General features: G+C 36.4%; 1 protein-coding gene across 2 annotated transcripts in view; it reads right to left on the bottom strand.

Annotated features, from left to right (window-relative positions):
- The window catches only part of RPS6KA5 (ribosomal protein S6 kinase A5), a 182,932-nt gene that overhangs the window by 59,892 nt on the left and 102,469 nt on the right, over positions 1-20,571 (bottom strand). The window contains exons 4-5 of one of the 2 annotated variants that reach the window (XM_082384518.1): positions 13,684-13,799; positions 10,560-10,667 (exon numbers count right to left, since the gene is read on the bottom strand). The exons of the other annotated variant lie outside the window; for it this stretch is intronic. Coding sequence (XP_082240644.1) covers positions 10,560-10,667; positions 13,684-13,799 — 224 coding nt within the window. The remainder of the gene's footprint in view (positions 1-10,559; positions 10,668-13,683; positions 13,800-20,571) is intronic. 2 annotated transcript variants of the gene reach the window in all.

The following is a 20,571-nucleotide window of genomic DNA, read 5'->3' as shown; positions in this document are numbered from 1 at the left end:
AACCTGCGCTCTAGAGCCCTCGAGCCACAGCTACTGAGTCCGCGTGCCACAACTACTGAAGCCTGCACGCCTAGAGCCCATGCTGTGCAACAAAAGAAGCCACCACAATGAGAAGCACGTGCACCGCAACGAAGAGTAGCCCCCGCTCACCGCAACTAGAGAAAGCCCGTGCGCAGCAACGAAGACCCAATGCAGCCAAAAATAAATAAATAAAATAAATTAATTAAAAAAAATTAGTTATGTTTCTATACACTAACAATGAACAATACCAAAAGGAAATGAAGGGGGAAAATTCCATTTAAAATAAGCATCAAAAATAATAAAATACTTATAAGTTAACTTGACCAAGGGGTCAAAAGACTTGGACAATTAAAATTACAAAATATTGTGAAAGAAATTTAAAAAGACACAAATAAATGGAAAGACACCCCATGCTCATGGACTGGAAGGCAATATTGTTAAAACGTCCACACTACCCAAAGTGATCTAGAGAGTCAACATAATCCCTATCAAAATCCCAATAACTTTTTGCAGAAATAGAAAAAAAGATCTTAAAATTCATATGGAATCTCAAAGGATTTGAGATTAATAGCCAAAACAATCTTGAAAAAGAACAAAGTTGGAGGTCTCACACTTCCTGATTTCAAAACATATTACAAAACTACAGCAATCAAAACATTTTTGACAAATAAAGACAAACATACAGACCAATGGAACAGAATAAAGAGCCCAGCAATAAATCTTTATGCACATGGTCAAATGATCTTTGACAAGGGTGCCAATGGGGAAAGGATAGGCTCTTCAACAAATGATGCTGGGAAAACTGAATATTCATACACACAAAAAAATAAAGTTGGATCTTACCTTACCCCAAATACAAAAATTAACTCAAAATGAACTGAAGATCTAAATGTAAAACCTAAAACTATAAAACTACTAGAAGAAAACATAGGGGGAAAGCTTCATGACATTGGATTTGGCAGTGATTTCTTGGGTCTGACACCAAAAGCACAGCACCAAAAGCAAAAATAGACAAATGGGTTGACATTAAAATTTAAAACTTCCTTGCATCAAAGGAAACAAGCAAAGTAAAAAGACAACCTACAGAATGGGAGAAAAAGTTTGCAAACCATATATCTGATAGGGGGTTAATATCCGGAATATATAAAGAACTCCTACAACTCAACAACAAAAGAGCAAATAAATTTGATTAAAAAATAGGCAAAGGACTTGAATAAACATTCGTCCAAAGATGGTATACAAATGGCTAATAAGCATATAAAAAGATGACTCAACATCACTAATCATTACAGAAATGCAAATTAAAACTACGAGATATCACTTCATGCTCATTAGGAGGGCCACAATCAAAAAAGCAGAAATAACAAGTATAGGTGAGGATGTGGAGAAATTGGAACACTTGTGCTCTGTTAATGGGAATGTAAAATGGTGGAGCTTCTATGGAAAACAGTATGAAGGTTCCTCAAAAAATTAAAAATAGAATTGTCACATAATCCAGCAATTCTACTTCTGGGCATATATGCAAAAGAATTGAAAGAATGATCTCAAAGAGATATTTGTACACTTATGTTCATTGCAGCATTATTCACAACAGCCAATAAGTGAAAGCAACTCAAGTGTCCATCAGTGGATGAACGGATAAACAAAATGTGGTATATACATACAATGAAATATTATTCAGTCTTAAAAAAATATGGAAATCCTGTCACATGCCACAACATGGATAAACACTGAGGACATTATCCTAACTGAAGTAAGCTAGTCACAGAAAGATAAATCCTGCATGATTCCACTTATATTAGGTATCTAAAATAGTCAAACTCATAGAAACAGAAAGAGGAATGGTGGTTGCCAGGGGCTAGGAGGAGAGGAAAATTGGGAGTTGTTGTTCAATGGGTACAGAGTTTAGTTTTGCAAGATGAAAAAGTTCTAGAGATCTGTCGCATAAAAAATGTGAATATAGTTAACACTACTGAACTGTACACTTAAAAACGATTAAGATGACAATTTTTGTATTATGTGTATTTTGCAACAATTTAAAATTTTTTTAAAGATTCAAAGAATATAAATCTTAAGAGATTGGTAAATTTGATTACATTAAAATGTCAAATCTGATAATGGCAAAAACACCATTAGTCACAGTTAAAGACAAGTAAAAGATCTGAAAAAGAAATTCACAAAATGCATAATTATCAAGGATGGGTAGCTGGAATATTTAAAGAACTCCAACAAACCAATAACATCAGAAAAAAATTGCAACACTGTGATAGAGAAAACACAGAAACATAAATGTACCTCAGAAGCAGAATGGATAAATAAACTAGATAATTCATATAAAAGAATATTATAGAGCAGCTAAAATGAACGAAACAGATTCCTGTTTATCAGCTTGAATAAATTTCAAAAATAAGTCAAATAAAAAACAATCTGCAATATAATATGCCATTTATGTACATTTTAGAAACATAAGCTAACAGTATATATTATTTATGGATGTAATATATAAAGTAAGGATACTAAAACAAGATTAAATTCAATCCACCATCCACTCTTTGCCTGCACCTGTGCTGCTAAATGTAGTTTTAAGAAAACCATTTTTTCTATATTTGTGGCTGACAGTATATCTATCCCCAGTCTCTCTCTTCTTAGGTTTAAATTGAGCCAATGCTCAATTTTCAGTCCGTGTCTTACTTGACCTAACAACAGTATTTGATATAGTTGATCATTTATCATCCCTGAAACACTTCTTCACTTAGCTTCCGGGGACAACACACCTGCCTGTTTTCTTCCCAACCTCCTCATCCCTTTTTCTCAGTCTCCTTTGCTGGTTTATCTTCCTCTCTTGACTCTCTTAATGTTGGAATAACTAGAGTTTATACCTTTGTCATTTTTTCTTTTCTATCTATACTTACTCTGTTGGTATTCTCATTCATTTTCGTGATTTTAAATACTACTTATATATTGGCAAATTCCAAATTCCTATCTCTAGATGAGACTTCTGTCCCAAATTCCAGATTCATATACCCTACTGCCTATTAAACATCTCTGTACATCTAACAGACATCTCAGACTCAACTGGTTCAACTGCACTCCTCCACCCACCCAAAACCTCCCCTTCGGCATATTAGTTGACAGCAACTTCATCCTTCCAGCTGCTCTGGCCCCAAACTTTGGAGCTACTGTTGATTCCTCTTGTTCTCTCACACCCCATATTCAAGCCATCAGGAAATTTCCTTAGCGCTAATGTCAAAATATATCTAAAATCTGACTATGTCTTCCAACCTACTCTGCTACCCCATGGTCTAAATCAATGCCATCTCTTGCTGGGGTTAATGCAACAGCTTCCTAACTGGTCTCCAAGTTTCCAGATTTGTTCCACTACAGGACCATCGTGCTTGGCAAACAGTATCTTCTTAGATAACTCAGGCCTTGTCATCTTCTACGCAAAGCTCTCCAGTGGCTCCCGTTTCACGCGGAGGACCCATAGTCCTTACAATGGTCTCCCATGCTCTGCACGATCTGCACAGTCCTTCCTCCAGATGACCACCTCCACGTCCTTCTTTCCCACTACTCTATCCTCACTCACTCTACACACCCACACTTACCTCCTTTTTGTTCACAAACAGCCCAGGCATATTCCCACCCGAGGGCCTCAACACTGGCTGATCCCTCGACCTAGAAATCTCTTTCCTGGATATTGATACGTCTCATGCTCTCTCACTTCCTTCAAGTCTTGACTCAACTGTCACCTTCTTAGTGAAGCCTTTCCTGATCACCTGATTTGAAAGTCCAAGCTGCTCTCACCCTGCTACTTCCTATCTCTCTTTCCTACTGTACTTGTCTTTGTGTCAATTACCATTATCTAACATATTCCATACATATTTTACTTGTTTATTTGTTATTATCTGCCTCGGGGGGGAAATTTTCGTCTGTTTTGTTAATTGCTGGATTCCAACACCTAGATAGAACAGTGCCTGGATCACAGTAGATGTTCTCTCAATATTTGCTGAGTGAATGGGAAAAAACCACAAATTGTCCATAACTGTATATGTGACTAGTGGGTGCACAGATTCTGCTATACCATTTGCTGTATTTTTATTACATTTGAAATATTTTATAATATAAAACATTTAAGAAGAAATTTGGAAAATATAAACATTTATTAATCACATTTATGCAATGTTAGTATTCCAGGGTGTCTCTTGCTAAATTCCCCTTATGGGTTTGAAAGTCCCTGACACTTAGAAAATAGATTAAAATAATCTATTTATAGGTTTATATATTCTGTTTATAGATTAATATATCCTATATTAATATAGAATATGACTGCTAAATATAGTTTTCAAGTAAATTAAAAGTATATTTAACATAATTTGAACAAATGGAATCTACAGTAGAAGTTTCTCTGAAAAGAATCTCAGTTCAAAAGTTGTCCCTGCTAGCCCTGTGATGTAATTTACATAAAACCTGCCCATTGAACTTGTGCACTGAGCCTGCCTTAAGATAAGAAATAGTATATGAATAAATCTTACCTGAGCCAATAATTTCTCCCATAAGAAAAGTTATAAAGGGATCTGTGAGGCAGACACCTGAGGACAAAGCCATCTCTGCCGCCCTCCCCCTCCTCCTGTCCAAGGGCAGGGGATCTGCTCTGATATCTGGTGGAAAAAACCTTTACAAATGGCTAAAGCGTTATGTATTAGTATCTGAATATTGTGTAATATTGTTTGAGTAGAGGAAAAACAGGGGCCACAGAAGAACCCTCTGACTGGTTTCTAGGTCTCCTACTTTCCCAGCACTTCCATCTCAATATTTACCTTAAAATAACTAGAATTAACCCAGAGTCATGATTTTGGCAAATGACTGATAGGACTTATCGACAGAGACTTAACAGGCTCTTCAGGAGCACATGCAAATGAACAGAATCATGACTAGATGTCAGTCACTATGGATCTATCAGGAAGGGAGATGGACGAAACTAAAAATCTGCCTTAGAGAGTTGGCTTGTCTGATTCCTCATGCAAACACGCTCTTTATGGATCCTGAACCTCACCTAGGCATCCTGAGACATGCACATTGTAACAGCAGAATCCTGCGAATGACATTATAAACTAGGCATTTATTAGACAAAGATGTAATTTAAAACTTTCCTACAAATAAGAAAATTATGGGAGAATAATTTAAGATTCTCATTTGTATGTTTTAATTTTACTCATAGTAATCTGAAATCTGAATAGTACCTCTTTAAGTGGAAACTGATATTTACATTGTGTTTTACACTTTAAAAAAGTACTTTCATGAGCATTAACTCATTGCATCCATATGAAAATTGTATAAATTAGATATGACAAATATTATTTTACAGATGAAGAAACCAAGACTGAGAGGAGTTAATGACTAAGTGACTTGCCCAGTGTCACACAGCCAGGAAGTGGAGAACCGAAAAAGATCCTCTAACTTCAATATGCGTTCTTTCCACTACACTAAAATGCCTCTTCTATGTTCAAAGAATTAATTAATGAATAACATTATCTGAATGGAGCAAAGATTGCATTTTTCTATTTTCTGGAAAGAAAAATCCACAGGCCTTTTCCTTTTAAGTACAGCTACCATGGCAGTGAGTTATAATTAACTTAGCTACCTCTGTTTTAAATGTTGGGATGTTATTTTTCTTCTAGTTTTATTATCTACCTGAGGATTCATATTAATAACCTGTTGTGAATTTTTTCAAATGCTCAATGTTAAATTATGAAAACATAGAATGCATATACCATAGCTAAGTATAGGGGAATTAATAACACATGAATGTATCACTTTGACATTATTTTCTTATAAATAAGAACAGATGCCCTTTTTAGAAAAGTGCCTTTAAAGTCTTCAATGTTAAAATCATATATCCAATACCTAGCAGACTCACAGTAAGAACTCAACAAATGTTTGCTGAACTGTATTCTCAAAAAATCTTATGAAAAACATATATCAGTGTGCAGATATTTAGAAATGTCTTCTTTTATTCTCAGAATTACAAGGGATTTGTGAAATTATGTGGTTGAGAAAAGAACATATCAGTAAAAGTATCAAATTTGTATAGTGTTCATTATCATATAAAAGATTGTTAAGGCTTCTAAAATAAATCAATTTTATCCAGTATACAATTTAGTTTAGCAAATTACAATCTAGAAATAATTATATGAGGTAATGATGAATACTTCTAAAATCTAGGCTCATGAGGGCAAGGAATTTGTTTCTTTCACCACTATATTTCTAGGGTCTAGTACAATACCTGGCACATAGCAGGTACTCAATAAATATCTGTTGAATTATTAAATTAACAAATATACAGAGAGATGAGTAGTACACCATGAGTAGAAACTTCAAACCTGTCTAAAAAGTAATTCCTGAAAATTAAATAGAAATATTTCCCAGATCAAATGAGAGCAGAATTTGTAATACACAAAACTGTGATAAACTGAAAAAGAAGCAGATTTGTGTGGGGGAATATTAATTCAGGTTTGGAAATGCTGGGCTTGTGTGATCTATGAGAGAGTCAAGGGGAGACACACTAGGGGCATGTTTGGGTCTGGAGCCCAGCAGAGCGGTCAGGGTTGGCCATGTATATTTGGGAATCACCAGCATACAGGGAGAGAGTGCAAGCATAAAAAGAGAAGAGTACCTAGGACTGAACTGTGAGGAGTCCTCAGGTAGAAGAGAAAGAGCCTGCAAAAGACACTGAGAGAGAGAAGGAAAGGCAGGGGAGCATGGTGTCACAGAAGCCAGGGTGAGACGCAATTTCCAGTTCAACACTACTAGGTAGTCAAGTAAGGTGAGGACTCAAAAATACTTAAAATGTGGGCTTCCCTGGTGGCGCAGTGGTTGAGAATCTGCCTGCCAATGCAGGGGACACGGGTTCGAGCCCTGGTCTGGGAAGATCCCACATGCCGCGGAGCAACTGGGCCCGTGAGCCACAACTACTGAGCCTGCGCGTCTGGAGCCTGTGCTCCGCAACAAGAGAGGCCACGATAGTGAGAGGCCCGCGCACCGTGATGAAGAGTGGCCCCCGCTCGCCGCAACTAGAGAAAGCCCGCGCACAGAAACGAAGACCCAACACAGCCAAAAAATAATAATAATAATAAATAAAAGCATTAATTAAAAAAAAACAAACTTAAAATGGAGGTCAATAGTGGCCTTGGCAAGAACAGGTTCAGTCAACTGGTAGGAGGTGCAAGCCAAACTGGAGTAGATTGAGGGGTGAGTGACCTGTGGGTAATAGGCTGCACAGACAAATATTGACAAAGGAGAACATAGGGCAACAACTGGAAGGGAATAGGGGATTCTGAGATTGTTTGCTGTTCATCAGTCAGTCCATTCATCCATTCATCTCTCCATTTTTAAACATTTAAGATGGGAGAGACTAGGCTTGCTTAAATGGTGACAGAAAGGGTCCAAGCAGAAGAAGAAGAGGTAGAAAAGAAGAGGGGTCCGTTACAGATAGAGGTAGAGATGTATAATCTCTCTATATAAAACTGGAAACCAGGGAGGAAACTCCTCAAAGTGAAGTTTAAGCTGAAAACCAAGGAGGTAGCGTAGGAATAGACAAAAAAGAAGCTCATTCCAAGAAATGATATTTTGATATAAGTCAGGCTGACATGGGAAACCAAAAAGGAATGCTAGGTAATCAAAACAGAAATTGTTGGATGGGAATATTTTTGAGGTGCAATAGGTCTAGGCAGGGACACTTGCTAAGCGGATGCCAGGTGGAATAAGGGGGAGCAAAGGACCATTAGATCAAGTTTTAGGGGACTCAGAAAAGGAGAGTCCCTACTTGAGCCCTAAGAGTTAAACCTGAAGCCTAGCAAGACAGTATGTCCTCTTCAGCTAAGAGGAAGAATGAGCTGGTAGTCTGAGGGGAGAAGACAGATGAAACCATAAGGCTTAATAACACATGACTATAACACATAACTACATGAAATGCAGCTAGGTTGCATTGTGAATAAGGGAATCTATAAATTACTTCTCCACTTCAGATTGAATCCCATTGTTTCATTTTTGCACCTAAATAGCCAAGTGCTCAAAAACTGTGGCATCCGACAAGCATTCCCTTCATTCCCTTGAGGAATAGCTGTTGAATTGACCAGCAGAAAACACAGGTCTCTTGTGAGAAGTGACGCAGCTGATTCAGTAACCCAGCAGTTCCGACTAATTTGTATTACTGTATTAAAACCCAACAATTCTGATCATGTTTGAATTTTGTTTACCTCTTGCTTTGGTTTCAAACATTTTGCTCTTCCTCAGTGCCAAAGTCTGTTTCTGCCTATTGCCAAATGATCAGCCACACATGTCCAGAAATACAGGATTCACGGAATGATTCTTTCATTGTAGTATCACCAGAACCTAGCCTAATGTCTAGCAGATAGAAGTCTCTCAACAAATACTGATGAAGTGAATGAGTAAATGTACCTGCGGTTCCACGGGGAGAGGAAAAAGTGATCACCAACTCTCTCTATGCGGGGGGAGTCCTCCATCTTTACATGCCAAGGGTCCTTTGACAGTCTGTTGAAGCTGACAGACCCCTTCTCAGCATAATGCTTTTACATATATTGTAGGACAGAGCAGACTAATGATATTGAAATACAATGAAATCAAAATATAAAGAGAAATTGTGACATCATCACAAATGTGCTTCTGCGGCGTGGGCTGGGCTTGCTAAGCCACAGGCCTCACTGTAGGGAGATCTGGCTGGGCCAGTTCACTGGCAAAACCACTAGCCGACAGCATCTGTAGATTTCTGTTCTCAGTTCTCAGAGAGGAATCCTCCCAGCTCTTGTCTAGGAAGCCACGGTTCTCAGAAGGAAGGGGCAGCAAGAGGCCATGGCAGTTCCACAGCGCAGTGTGGCAATCTTCACGCCACCCCCTAGCTTTGACGGTGTCCTCTCCCTCAACCGTGCTCCTTGCCCCTGAATCCACAGTTTTGTCTATTTAACCTTGTCAGTCTTCCATGAGGGTCAGAAAGGCAAGGTTTCCTACGGGGATAGTGTAGATCTGAGATCTGGGGGGGTACCTGTTTCTTATATAGACTTCCAACTAATCCTCTTATGTCCTGCACTCTTGCTTTGAGCGACGCCTGGTGCCCCCAATTCCTGAGCCTTTCTGGGGGTCAGAGGTGCAAATTAGCCTGCTTTGGGGATTCTCATATTACTGGCTTAGGATTCAGCTGTTTCAGGCATGCTAAATCGGTTACAACTAGTATTTCTGCTGTCCATCTTCCAGAATCTGGTTGCTGTTTTCCTCTCTCCCTTTTGAGAATATGCCTATTTTACGCCTTTACTTTTACTTGTAGTAGGGTTTAGTGAGGAAACAACCATGAACATATTTCATCTGTCACATTTTTCAAGTTGCCACTAAAATTTTTAACAAAGTTTGAAAAATCAAACTTTGAAGAAAAATCCTTAAAAATTCATCTCATCTTTTTCATAACTATGATTTTTCTATCAAAGATAATCAACATATTGTTATACCCTCAGGTTCATGAAGGCAGAGACCATTTCCCTTTTGTTATTGTATTATCCAATACCTAGCATAGTAGAGGTGGTCAATAAATATTGATAAGTGTGAATGAATATAAATATGACAAAAAATTGGGATCCTTTGTTTTCATAATTTTAGTACTTATCTAATTCACCTAGGACTGCTTTGGCAATATTCAAAAAAGCAAACAATCAGAAATACATACACCTAATTTGGAACCCAAATTACAATAACAAAGTCCTTTATTACAAAAATTTAACTATGATTCTGTATACTATAACAATAATTTCTTGGATAGGAAGGAACTGGCATTCAAATTACTTAGTTGTCTTGAAAAACTAGTAGTGTAAAAATGTACTTTTTAATTACAACTGCTACATAAATAGTATTTAATTACAACTAATAAATGTACAATTTTAAATATTATTAAATAAATCTTTAATAATAAATTTTAATCAATGCTGAAAACGCAAAGTCCTTCATATTTAAAATCTGTACATTAGCTACTACATTTTAGTTTGTATGGGCAAAAAACCAGCAAGTTTATTAAAAAATTAGGTCTAGTAGATCCTTGCTATTCTTTTCAAGTGAGTTCAAAGAGCCATCATGACATGTCCTACTTTGCAATTATAATGTAAACTGTATGTGCTTTGTTTTGTAATTCTTTATTGGCTATTATCTAAGCCACGATTTTCCTAAAAGGCCCAAAGCATTATTTTAAAATTTCAGTTATATTTTATGGAGAAAGTTAAATGCATAATTTTGCTTTGTTTTTAACTGGGGAATTCTGATATATCCGTAAAAGGATTACTGGAATTTTAGCAGGATGGTTCCATGGTAATTTTAAACTAAAAACTTTACAGCTATCCATGTCAAAATATTCCTCTGGGCAAACTTGTACAAAAATCCATAATCTGTTTAGTACTATCCCATTAAATGCTCATTCTATAGCTAATTTTTCATCATAGTTTACATTCTGTTTTACTAACTTCAAATTAAAATATAATACTCACTTCATCAGCCACAAACTCCTTACTCAGACCAAAATCTGTCAGCACCACATGGCCATTAGAATCAAGTAGAATATTCTCAAGCTTAATGTCACGGTATATAATCCCCAACTGTAAAAACAAACAAATATGCATATTAAAGTAACAATTTCCAAAAAATAAATTAGGAAAGTCTTTCTTATCTACCTTAAAAACAAACCAAAAAAAAAAGGCATTCTCCTGCTCAGGGTGCTATGACGGCTCTTAGTCACAGGTCAGGGCAAATCTAAATGCCTCCATCTCAGGGTTTATCTGCTGGGTTCCCTCTGCAACCATGTCTTCATGCTCCATAGGGTACATTCCTGTCGGACTAGCTTCTGTTGGGTCTACTTTGACTACTGCTTCTTCCTGGGTTACTGTTCTTGATGGAGTTCATCCTCACTCCAGATGATCTTCAGATGCTTCCTTAGCCAATTCATGTCCATCACTTCTAATGGCTTCAGAAGGCTTTCCTGACTAACCACTTCCCACACTGGTCATTTCTTTGTTTTTATTCCTATAGCATCTATATTTACATTGTACTTACCTAAAAGTAATTGATATTTTCTAGGTACTTCCTGCTTTTCTTGATATACCCATATCCAAACTCTGTTTTTTCACTTTTTATGCATTTACCTAGTATCTAGCACAGTGTCATATGTCAAATAGGTAATTAATAAAGGCTTGTTGAATAATACGCTCCTAAACACGAAGGTTGAAGATCACAGGTTAATTTTAGTTGATCTTTAGTTCTAAATAAGCAACGTAAATCAATTAGATATTTAAATGTCCTTCTATTTTGTTTTGTATGTAAGTTTTATAGTAAAACACTTCAGCTATATAACATAAATGAATCTACCCAAGTTATATAAGAAGTACTTGATATGCATGAATTCCACGTTTCATGTTATGTCAGCCCGAATTAAATGTTTTTAAACTTAGAAACACTGCTTTCCTCAACACTAAGTATATGAAAAATAAGACTCTTGATACTTTCTTAAAATTGAAACAAAAAATTACACAAGGAAAAACACTAGGCAATTTTCTTCCAAGAACCTCAGTGGGGGTTTTTTTTCATATTTTAAAACATTATTATATATTGTAAATGCACAGTCTGTTAAACAGACATTTGACTTGAAGCCTTACAAGCACCTAACAACCAGTATGACTTTTTTTTTAACAACCTCTTTGGAAAAGATTTTAGGAATAAGTCATTTACTACCTGCTTTACCTCATCACTTCCAAGTAAACTCCCCGTTTTTGTCTCTTCCTGAGAAACTCAGTGTTAGTAGCTATATCAAGATTATCATTATTAGCTTTGTGTTATATCTCTTTGTATTTATCTTGTTAGGTAGTCAGATTAAGAGAAATTTAGCTAAGACCTAATCTGCTATATACTTTCCCTCTATATCAATTACATTTATATCTTGTACTCATCATGTTCTCTACCTCTGTGTTTCTGATTACCCTGTTTTAATAATAATGAATGTTCATGGATTTTCCCTTTAAGAAACAGAATTAACAGTTTTCATACTAACTAAAAACTGAACTTACTAGCTTACCTGTCAGAGCTTTGTATTTTGTTTGTGTTTACTCTGGTATTTATGGTGATTTCCACCATCATTTTTATATTATAAAAATTACATCTGATTCCCCTAAGCATAAAACAAAGCTTTTCAGCCTATTCCCTGGCCCAATTTGGCTCATGTATAAAAATGTCCTAACTACTTTATACCCCACAAAAGTAACCATAGGCATAAAGCTCATCCCCACACCACCAATTCTATCAGAAGGAATACAGATGCCTGTTCCTATCACTTCAGTTCAGCTCCCACCTTACACTCCCCTTCCTTTCACTCCATGGCACTGCAGCCCTGAGCCCCAGAGCCTTCTCTACTTCTCTCCTGTTCTTAGACATTTTTTCATTCATTCTCTTTAGAATTCCTATTCTGAACCCTGTCTCCCTCTACCTGCCCAGTTGTGTTCCTGTTCTGGGCTAGATCTACCCATTTCTTGATCCCTTCCTTCTTATATCTTCTCATCATCTTTTCTCACAGCCTCTCCCAACCGTTACCTCCATCCTGCAATTCTAATCTTCCTGCCCCTTTAAAAATTTCATCCTTCTTCCTTGCCTTTTTCCTTCATTTCTCTCCATTCTTTTTATGCTCCATAATCAGCACTTCAATCTTTTTTTTTAATCTGTAATCTAGTGTAGCATCTGAATATATAACAAAGAAAAACAGCGGCTTTATGATGTACCCGTATCATCCGAATTTAGCGACTCGCGTCATCCTCCTATGGTCTCACACAACTTTGATAAAAATTATTCTAGTACTTTCTATTTCTTGGAAATACACACAAGTCTAGGCTACATAATGACTGTTTGCTTCTACAATAATGCTTCCTCATTAAAAAAATATTTTTAGTCAAAATTTCTTGGATCAAGATTAATAGTATCTGAAATAATATTTTTTAAAAGTTTAAACTGATTTTATAGAGTTCAAACAGCATCACATACATATATGAATTCCACTGAAAAATTTGAGTAACTGAGTTCATGCCACATGAAGGCAATGGAGCAGGAGGGAGTGGGGGAGCAAGAGAGGACCTTAGGGGTGAACCAAATGGAAAAGAAAGCGAGAGTGGGAGAGGGGGATAGCTGGGTAGCATAGGTAAGTGCTTCTTACAGATATTCCAAGCTAATTGGGAAACATACTCTGAAGATGCACAGGCAGAGTCTGCAATGGAGTAAGTCACAATTAAGGAAATACATATTATGACTTGTGGGTTCACCTTAAAGTTTTTTTAAAGAATGAAAATCTTTTATTCTAATGATACTTTGTAATAAGCATCAGAATTTTTCATGAACAAATCCAAAAAAATGCTCAGGTTCTACCTTTTTAATCTGCATCCCAGGAACTATAAAAGGAAAGTAGACTTTTACAAAGGGAATGATGAAATTGAAAAAATTGGTAGTGGTCTATGAGTGTGCTTCCACAATCTCCACGAAGACAATGACATGTAAACGCATTAGCTCTTTTAGCTCCATCATTACTTTAGTTACTAGATTTTCTAAAAAAGGAAATCCCAAAGGTTAAGCATCTCTTACCTTGTGGAGATGTTCGAGGGCAAGCACGATCTCTCCAACATAGATCTGCACCTCGTGCTCTGTGAAACGCTCTCTTTGAGAAAGATGAGTAAAAAGTTCTCCACCATTTATATAATCTAAAAATGAAATATATTTTTTCTGTCTTTGACTTGTATTCATAAACTAAAGGAAATATTTCCTTTTAACCACTTCGGATTAACCATAAGGCATTGATTTTTAATACATTATTTTTGTACAATTCTTAGTATATAGTTTCATATAGAATATATTACTAAATTCATATAAATACAGTTTCATAAGTTAATGACTACCCTAAACCACAAATGAATTTGCATAGAGTATTGCTATTAAAACTATTACATGAAATCTGCATATATTTAAATAATTTTCCCAAATCCAGCATATCAGAAACCTCTGCCATCACCATACAATTCTTAACTTGCTGTAGAGTACCAAAACATCAACCACTCCAATAACTAAAATAAAAAATGAAAAAAACAAAACAAAACTCCCAGCCTTTCCTTTGTAGTAATGGCCGGTCACTATTTTTAAGCAGATTCCCTATTTTCCAGAATTGTCTGTGGAGAGTCCTTCCAAAAATGTATATTAGGTAGCAGGTAGCCTTCTTATGGTTCCACATAACTCAAAAGTAAAAGTAGCACAACATGGGTGAATCAAAACACCTGAAACTAAACGATTCCCATTTCCCTTTCAATTTGCCCATTTTATTCCAAGAGGAATAATGAAATAAGAGAGAAAAAAGGTACAGTGAGACATAAATTAGGAGCTGAATAGTAATAAGCCACAACTGTGTTCATAATAGGCTCTAAGAAGACATTTATTGATAAACTGATAATAGTTTCATCAGAAACTAACCATTACTATCTTACACAACATTTGTGTGTGAGAAACAATGTACACCTAGAAAACAGTCACAGATATAGATTAAAGCTTTTCTCCTAAAAAAAAATCTGAAAAGCATGTATCCCAAGTATATTCATTTGTCAAGTTTACCACAATTTGATAAAAGACCAAAGCAGAATCTTCATTAACTCACAAATTTTTATCTTGCCCGTTTAACTTCAAATTCCAAACAGCTGATGCAACAGAATGAAAGAACTCTAAAAGCTGGTTGTTTTGCAATGTATTTAACAAAGCACATGCCAGCAAAAAGCACTGCCCTTTTAAGACTTTTGTATTTTGTCAAGAGGTTTTAATTATATCTTAACAAAAAGCTAATTATTAAAAAGGTGTAGAGGAACATAGCATTCCTGCAAACTAACAGTGAATTTTTTCTACCTTTAAGTAGTTACTTATTTAAATCTAATACTGATGTTTATGCATATGGTTTCCATAGTTAGTCATGGTACAGATATAGGCATTCATAGGTCAGTTGACCAACTGACAAACTCCTACACACCCTTGAATGTCCTACTTAATTATCTCATCTTCAATAGCCACTCCAGCAGAGTTGATCACTCCCTTTTATGTTACCCCCTGTGTTTATTAAAGACTTATACCACTGCAATTATCTTGCTGCACTGAAAATGTTTATTTGCATACTTCCTTTCTCTGCTAAACTCTGAGCTTTTTAAAGTCACGATCAATGTATTCATCTTTAAAAAAAAAAAAACACTCTGAAACTCAAGGGCAAATGAGTTGTAAAAAAAAAAAAAAAAACCCAATGTACTCCTGTCTTTGAGGCAACTTGATATAATCCAAAGAACCTGGGCTTTATAATCAATAAACCTCAACTAGACAATGGCTCTACTGTGTCCTGTCTTGAGCAAATAAAGTCTCTCTCAGTGTCAGTTCTTTATCTATAAAATGGGAATCAGAACTACTAGAGATTATTGTTTCTTGGAACATAGAAAGTGTTTTATTTCATTTACTGGGGAGACTAAGAAAAATTAACTATAAATCTAAGAAGACAAACCTAAAACAACATCAAGTCACCTACTTCCTACTTGTAGAATAGACCAACAGCGCAAGGTGAAGACTTGACATTCATAAAATAAATATGCTTTATTTGTAGGTACAGAGTTGCACACTTTATAAGCTTAACAGCCAACTCTATCCAGTGGTCCAAGCTGTCAACATTGGTAAGGCAGATACATAGGCTGCCAAAGGACTGTAACAGCAGGAGCTGCGATACCTGGAGTGGTGTTACAGGGTAAGTGCTATCAATAGCAGGGATATGAGGTTAGTGGGAATCTCTGTAAGATAAGTACCTAGTACCCTCAGTTGTTATAATTCTAGTTGTTTTGTTTGGTATGTAGTGGTATCTCGTTATGGTTTTAATTCGCATTTTCCTGAATAATAATGATATTTAGTATCTTTCCATGCCTTATCGGACATTTCTATACCTTCTTTTGTGAAACGTCTATTAAGGGTTTTTGGTGTTTTTTTTTTGCCCCTCTTGGTTTTTTCTTTTTTATTTGAAATATAATTCACATACCATGAAATTCACCAATTTGAAGTGTAAAATTCAATGGTTTTTAGTATATTCAGAGTTGTGCAGCCATCACCACATTCAATTTTAAAATATTTTCACACACTCCCTCCTCAGAAATCCCAATTCATCTGTTTCTCCTTTAGTTGCTTGTGCTTTTTTAAAAAAATTTATTTATTTATTCATTTATTTATATTTTGGCTGAGTTGGGTCTTTGTTGCTGCCCGCAGGCTTTCTCTAGTTGTGGTGAGCAGGGGCTACTCTTCGTTGCGGTGCATGGGCTTCTCACTGCGGTGGCTTCTCTTGTTGTGGAGCACAGGCTCTAACTAAGCGTGCAGGCTTCAGTAGTTGTGGCTCGTGGGCTCTAGAGCGCAGGCTCAGTAGTTGTGGTGCACAGGCTTAGTTGCTCCGTGGCATGTGGGATCTTGCTGGACCAGGGCTCGATCCAGTGTCGCCTGCATTGGCAGGCGGATTCTTAACCACTGTGCCACCAGGGAAGCCCAGTTGCTTGTGCTTTTGATGTCACATTTAAGAAATCACTGCCAAAACCAAGGTCACAAAAATTTACCCCTATGTTTTCTTCTAAGAGATTTATAGGTTTAGTTCTTACTTTTCATCTTTGATCCATTGAGTTAAGTTTTGTATATGTTGTGAGTTATGGGCCCAATTTCATACTTTTGCATATGGTTACCCAGCTGTTCCAGCACCATTAGTTAAAAAGACTGTTCTTTCCTCATTGGCACCCTTGTCAAAAAATCAATTGACAGTAAATGTGAGGGTTTATTTCTGGACTCTCAATTCTAATCTATTATCTATATGTCTATCTTTATTCCAGTGCCACACTTTCTTGATTATTGTAGCTTTGTAGTAAGTTTTAAAAGTGTGAGTCTTCCAACTTAATTCTTCCTTTTCAAAATTGTTTTAGCTATTCTAAGGTTCCTTGATTTTTCCATACAATTTTAGGATGACTTTGTCAATTTCCATAAAAAAATAAGCTGGGATTTTGAGAGAGGTCTGTTAAATCTATAGATCAATTTGGGGAGTATTGCCATCTTTATAAAGGCTTTCAATCCGTAAACATAGAATCTTTTACCATCATGAAGTATCCCTTTTTATCTCTAGTATACTTTTTTGTTAAGTATATTTTGTCTGATATTAGTATAGCCACTCCTGCTTTCTTGTGGTTGCTGTTTGCATGATTTATCTTTTCGTAACCTTTTTCTTTTTAACCTATTTGTACCTTTGAATATACAGTGTATCTCCTGTAAACAGTATATAGTTGAATCTTTCCCCTCGTCTGACAATCTCTGTCTTTTGATTGTACTGATTAATCCATTCACATTTAATGTTATTATTGATATAGTTGGACTTATGTCTTGCTATTTTACTTTTTTGTTTTCTACATATTTCATATCTTTATTTGTTCCTCTATTCCTCCTTACTTCTTTCTTTTTCATTAAGTAAATATTTTCTAGTGTAACATTTTAGTTTCTTTAATGAATTTCACTTTTTTAAGTTATTTTCTTAGTGGTTGCTCTATGGCTTACCATACACACATTATCACAAACAGTTTCAGATTTATACCAACTTAATTCCAGTGATATATAGAAACATTTCTCCTACATAGCTCTATTCTTTCTTCCTCCCTTTTGAGCTATGATTGTTATACATAGTATAACTATATATGTTACAAACCCAACAATACATTATAATTATTACCTTATATAGTTTTATGTCTTTCAAAGAGGCTGAAAGAAAAGAGAGCAAGTACATATTTAGAGTTTGTCATATTAGCCTTCCTATTTACCATTTTTGGTTCTCTTTATTTTTTCTTGTGGCCCCTGGAGCTGGACAGCACAGAGGTTTCTGGCCATTGTAAGGATTTCATATTTTACTCTGAATGAAATAAGAAGCCTCTGGAAGATTGAGTACAACAGTGGTATGATAAGACTTCCATTTTAACAGGATCAATGACTCTGGCTGCTGTGTTGAGAACTTTCAAGAGGGAAAGTAGGGAGATCACTTGCAGTAAACAAGAAGAGATGATGGAGCCTAGGAGAAAGGTGACAGCTTGGTGGTGGTAAGGATCCAGCCCTACTTGAGCACATGAAGAGATGGAATTGGTGTTACCTGAGATGGGGAAGGCTGCAGGAAGGACAGATTTGGAAGGGATGACCCAGAGTTCACCTTTGGAAATGAGGAATGCACAGGGTCTAACAAATAGTAAAAGCTCAATAAATGGTAGTTATCATCATCACCATCACCATCTTGAATTATATATTCTAAGACTGTTAAAAGGTACAAAAGAGCCCTTCTGGAATCCTTTTAGGAAAAGGAAGATAAATTTCTTATGGCCAGTTAGATCATTAAGAGGAAGGTGCATGTAAATTCCTTGAAATTATGCACAATTTTTTCAAGTATATGTAAGCATGTGTGCATTCTACTGAGAAGAGAGGGTCCACAGCTCTTATCAGATTTTCCAAGGAGTTACAAGCCAAAAAAGTTTCCAGAACATCACTCAAAAGACAGCATTAAAAATTTGAATGGAAAAGTGCCTATGAAGTTTATTTACAAACAAACCAATGAATGCGGACTGCCAGCACATGGGAAACATCTGAGAGTAGCGTCTTACAGCTCGCCAGCACCATAAACTTCATCATCACAGCGCAAGCACCCAGCACCATTTCTCCTGAGCATTTAGATCGCTTCTCCCTGACTTCTGGCCTTGCTTGGCATAGCTGTCCTGGAGCTTACTGTATTTAGAACTGGACTACTGAGGTTCAGAGCTTTAAAAAGTGAAATGGAGCATGAGGTTTTCATTGTCAACAAGATCTCTGCCTACTGAGGATGTGCTGGAACTGCATTTCTGGTCTCTTTACACCTCTGTGTTTATCCAGAGAGCTAGCAACTCTATTAGGGGAAGGTTAGGGCTTGGCCTTGAAACTAAAACAACTTAGCCAGGCAGTGACACAACAAATAAAACAAAATTTAGAAAAGACTACAGGGATATTATTCAATTTGAGTTGAATTATTGATATAAAATGTTTACTCTCTTGAAAGAGAACACTGGAATCAAGAATGCAGGCAGATTCTGGGATAGAGTTAGCAGTGGCATGAATATGGTCAAAGACATCAATGAAAAACCAGATCATTACTAACATCTGAGAGGAAGAGTCTTCTCAGCTTTGTAACTCATGGAACATCCACTTTCCCCTACCCCCCATCCCAACCCTTTCCCACTGGGCATAAATTACATTTCTCCATAAAAAAGACTTATTTAAAAGCTCAGATGGAATAAAGCACGTGAGTGGAAACTGTCTACTACTAGAATTATTTAAGATCTACTCTGCCTGGTGGGCCTTGGTCCATGCCAACTCATCTACCCTGGATACTTTCCTGTCAAAATTATGGATTCATTAGAATTCTAGAAATTAGATTTCTTAAGTCTCTGCCAATTTCTTTCTCAACAAACTGCAAGCATGAGGGTTTTTTTTTAAGCCAATGCCAACGGTTTTTATTCTCTTCATGATAAGAAATAGCATGAGAGTGTCCAGTTTTTATTGATATTCCTGAGGCTTTTTGCCCCTGTGGACATACAACGAAAATGGACTAAGTGGTGTTGGCTCAGTTTACGCTCCTGGCTACTGCCGTTTGTGTAGAAGCAGCATCTTAGTAACCCCGGTTAGTCACGGTAAGTGGGAAAGGGCTCCTGGCAGATAAGAACTAAGAGATGTAAAACAGGGTTTTGGCTGCCTTCCTTTAAAATCTGTATCTCATCACAGCTCACTGCTTTTGAGACTAGACAAAGAAATAATAACAACTAGAGATATTGGGCACTTTCTATGTGCCTGTTCTATTTGGATATGATAACAAATTTGATCCTGATAAACAATGCTACGAAGTTGGTGCTATTAAAATAATAGTATAATCCCCAGAGAAAATAGGTAATCTCTAGAAAATACTGAAACCCAGAGAGGTTAAAAAAATTATCCAGAGTTGCATATCTGTTAAGTGAGAGAATAAGGATTATGAACATGGGCAGTCTGACTCTAAAACAGTGATTTTTTTAAATGCTATATAGGTTGCCCTTTTTCCCCTACTGATATAGTTTTTACTATCATTTATCAGGACCAGCCCCACTGGGCAACTGGTATTGCTAATTACTGTCAGAAAAACTGTCTTAAAATCAACTATCCTGTCCTTCAAATATCTGAAAGGCTTAGAGCCAATAATTCTATATATTTGGTCATAAAGTTTCTCTATTTTACATGCTTTTCTTAATCAGGTTTTGGAGGGCTCATAAGAATGTCACAGTACTCAGAAGGAGACATTCCTAGGGGGCTGTACTAAGATTTCTTTTTAACGTCCACAGTAAACAATAAGTCTCCATCTTTTTTGAGAATGTGCCAACCTAAGATTATTGCTGACATATTTCT

The sequence above is a fragment of the Balaenoptera borealis genome (genome assembly GCF_965194805.1).
Source record: "Balaenoptera borealis genome assembly, chromosome: 3".
Taxonomy (NCBI): domain Eukaryota; kingdom Metazoa; phylum Chordata; class Mammalia; order Artiodactyla; family Balaenopteridae; genus Balaenoptera; species Balaenoptera borealis.
The sequence above is the reverse complement of the archived record's forward strand: the minus strand, read 5'-3'. Positions and strand labels throughout refer to the sequence as shown.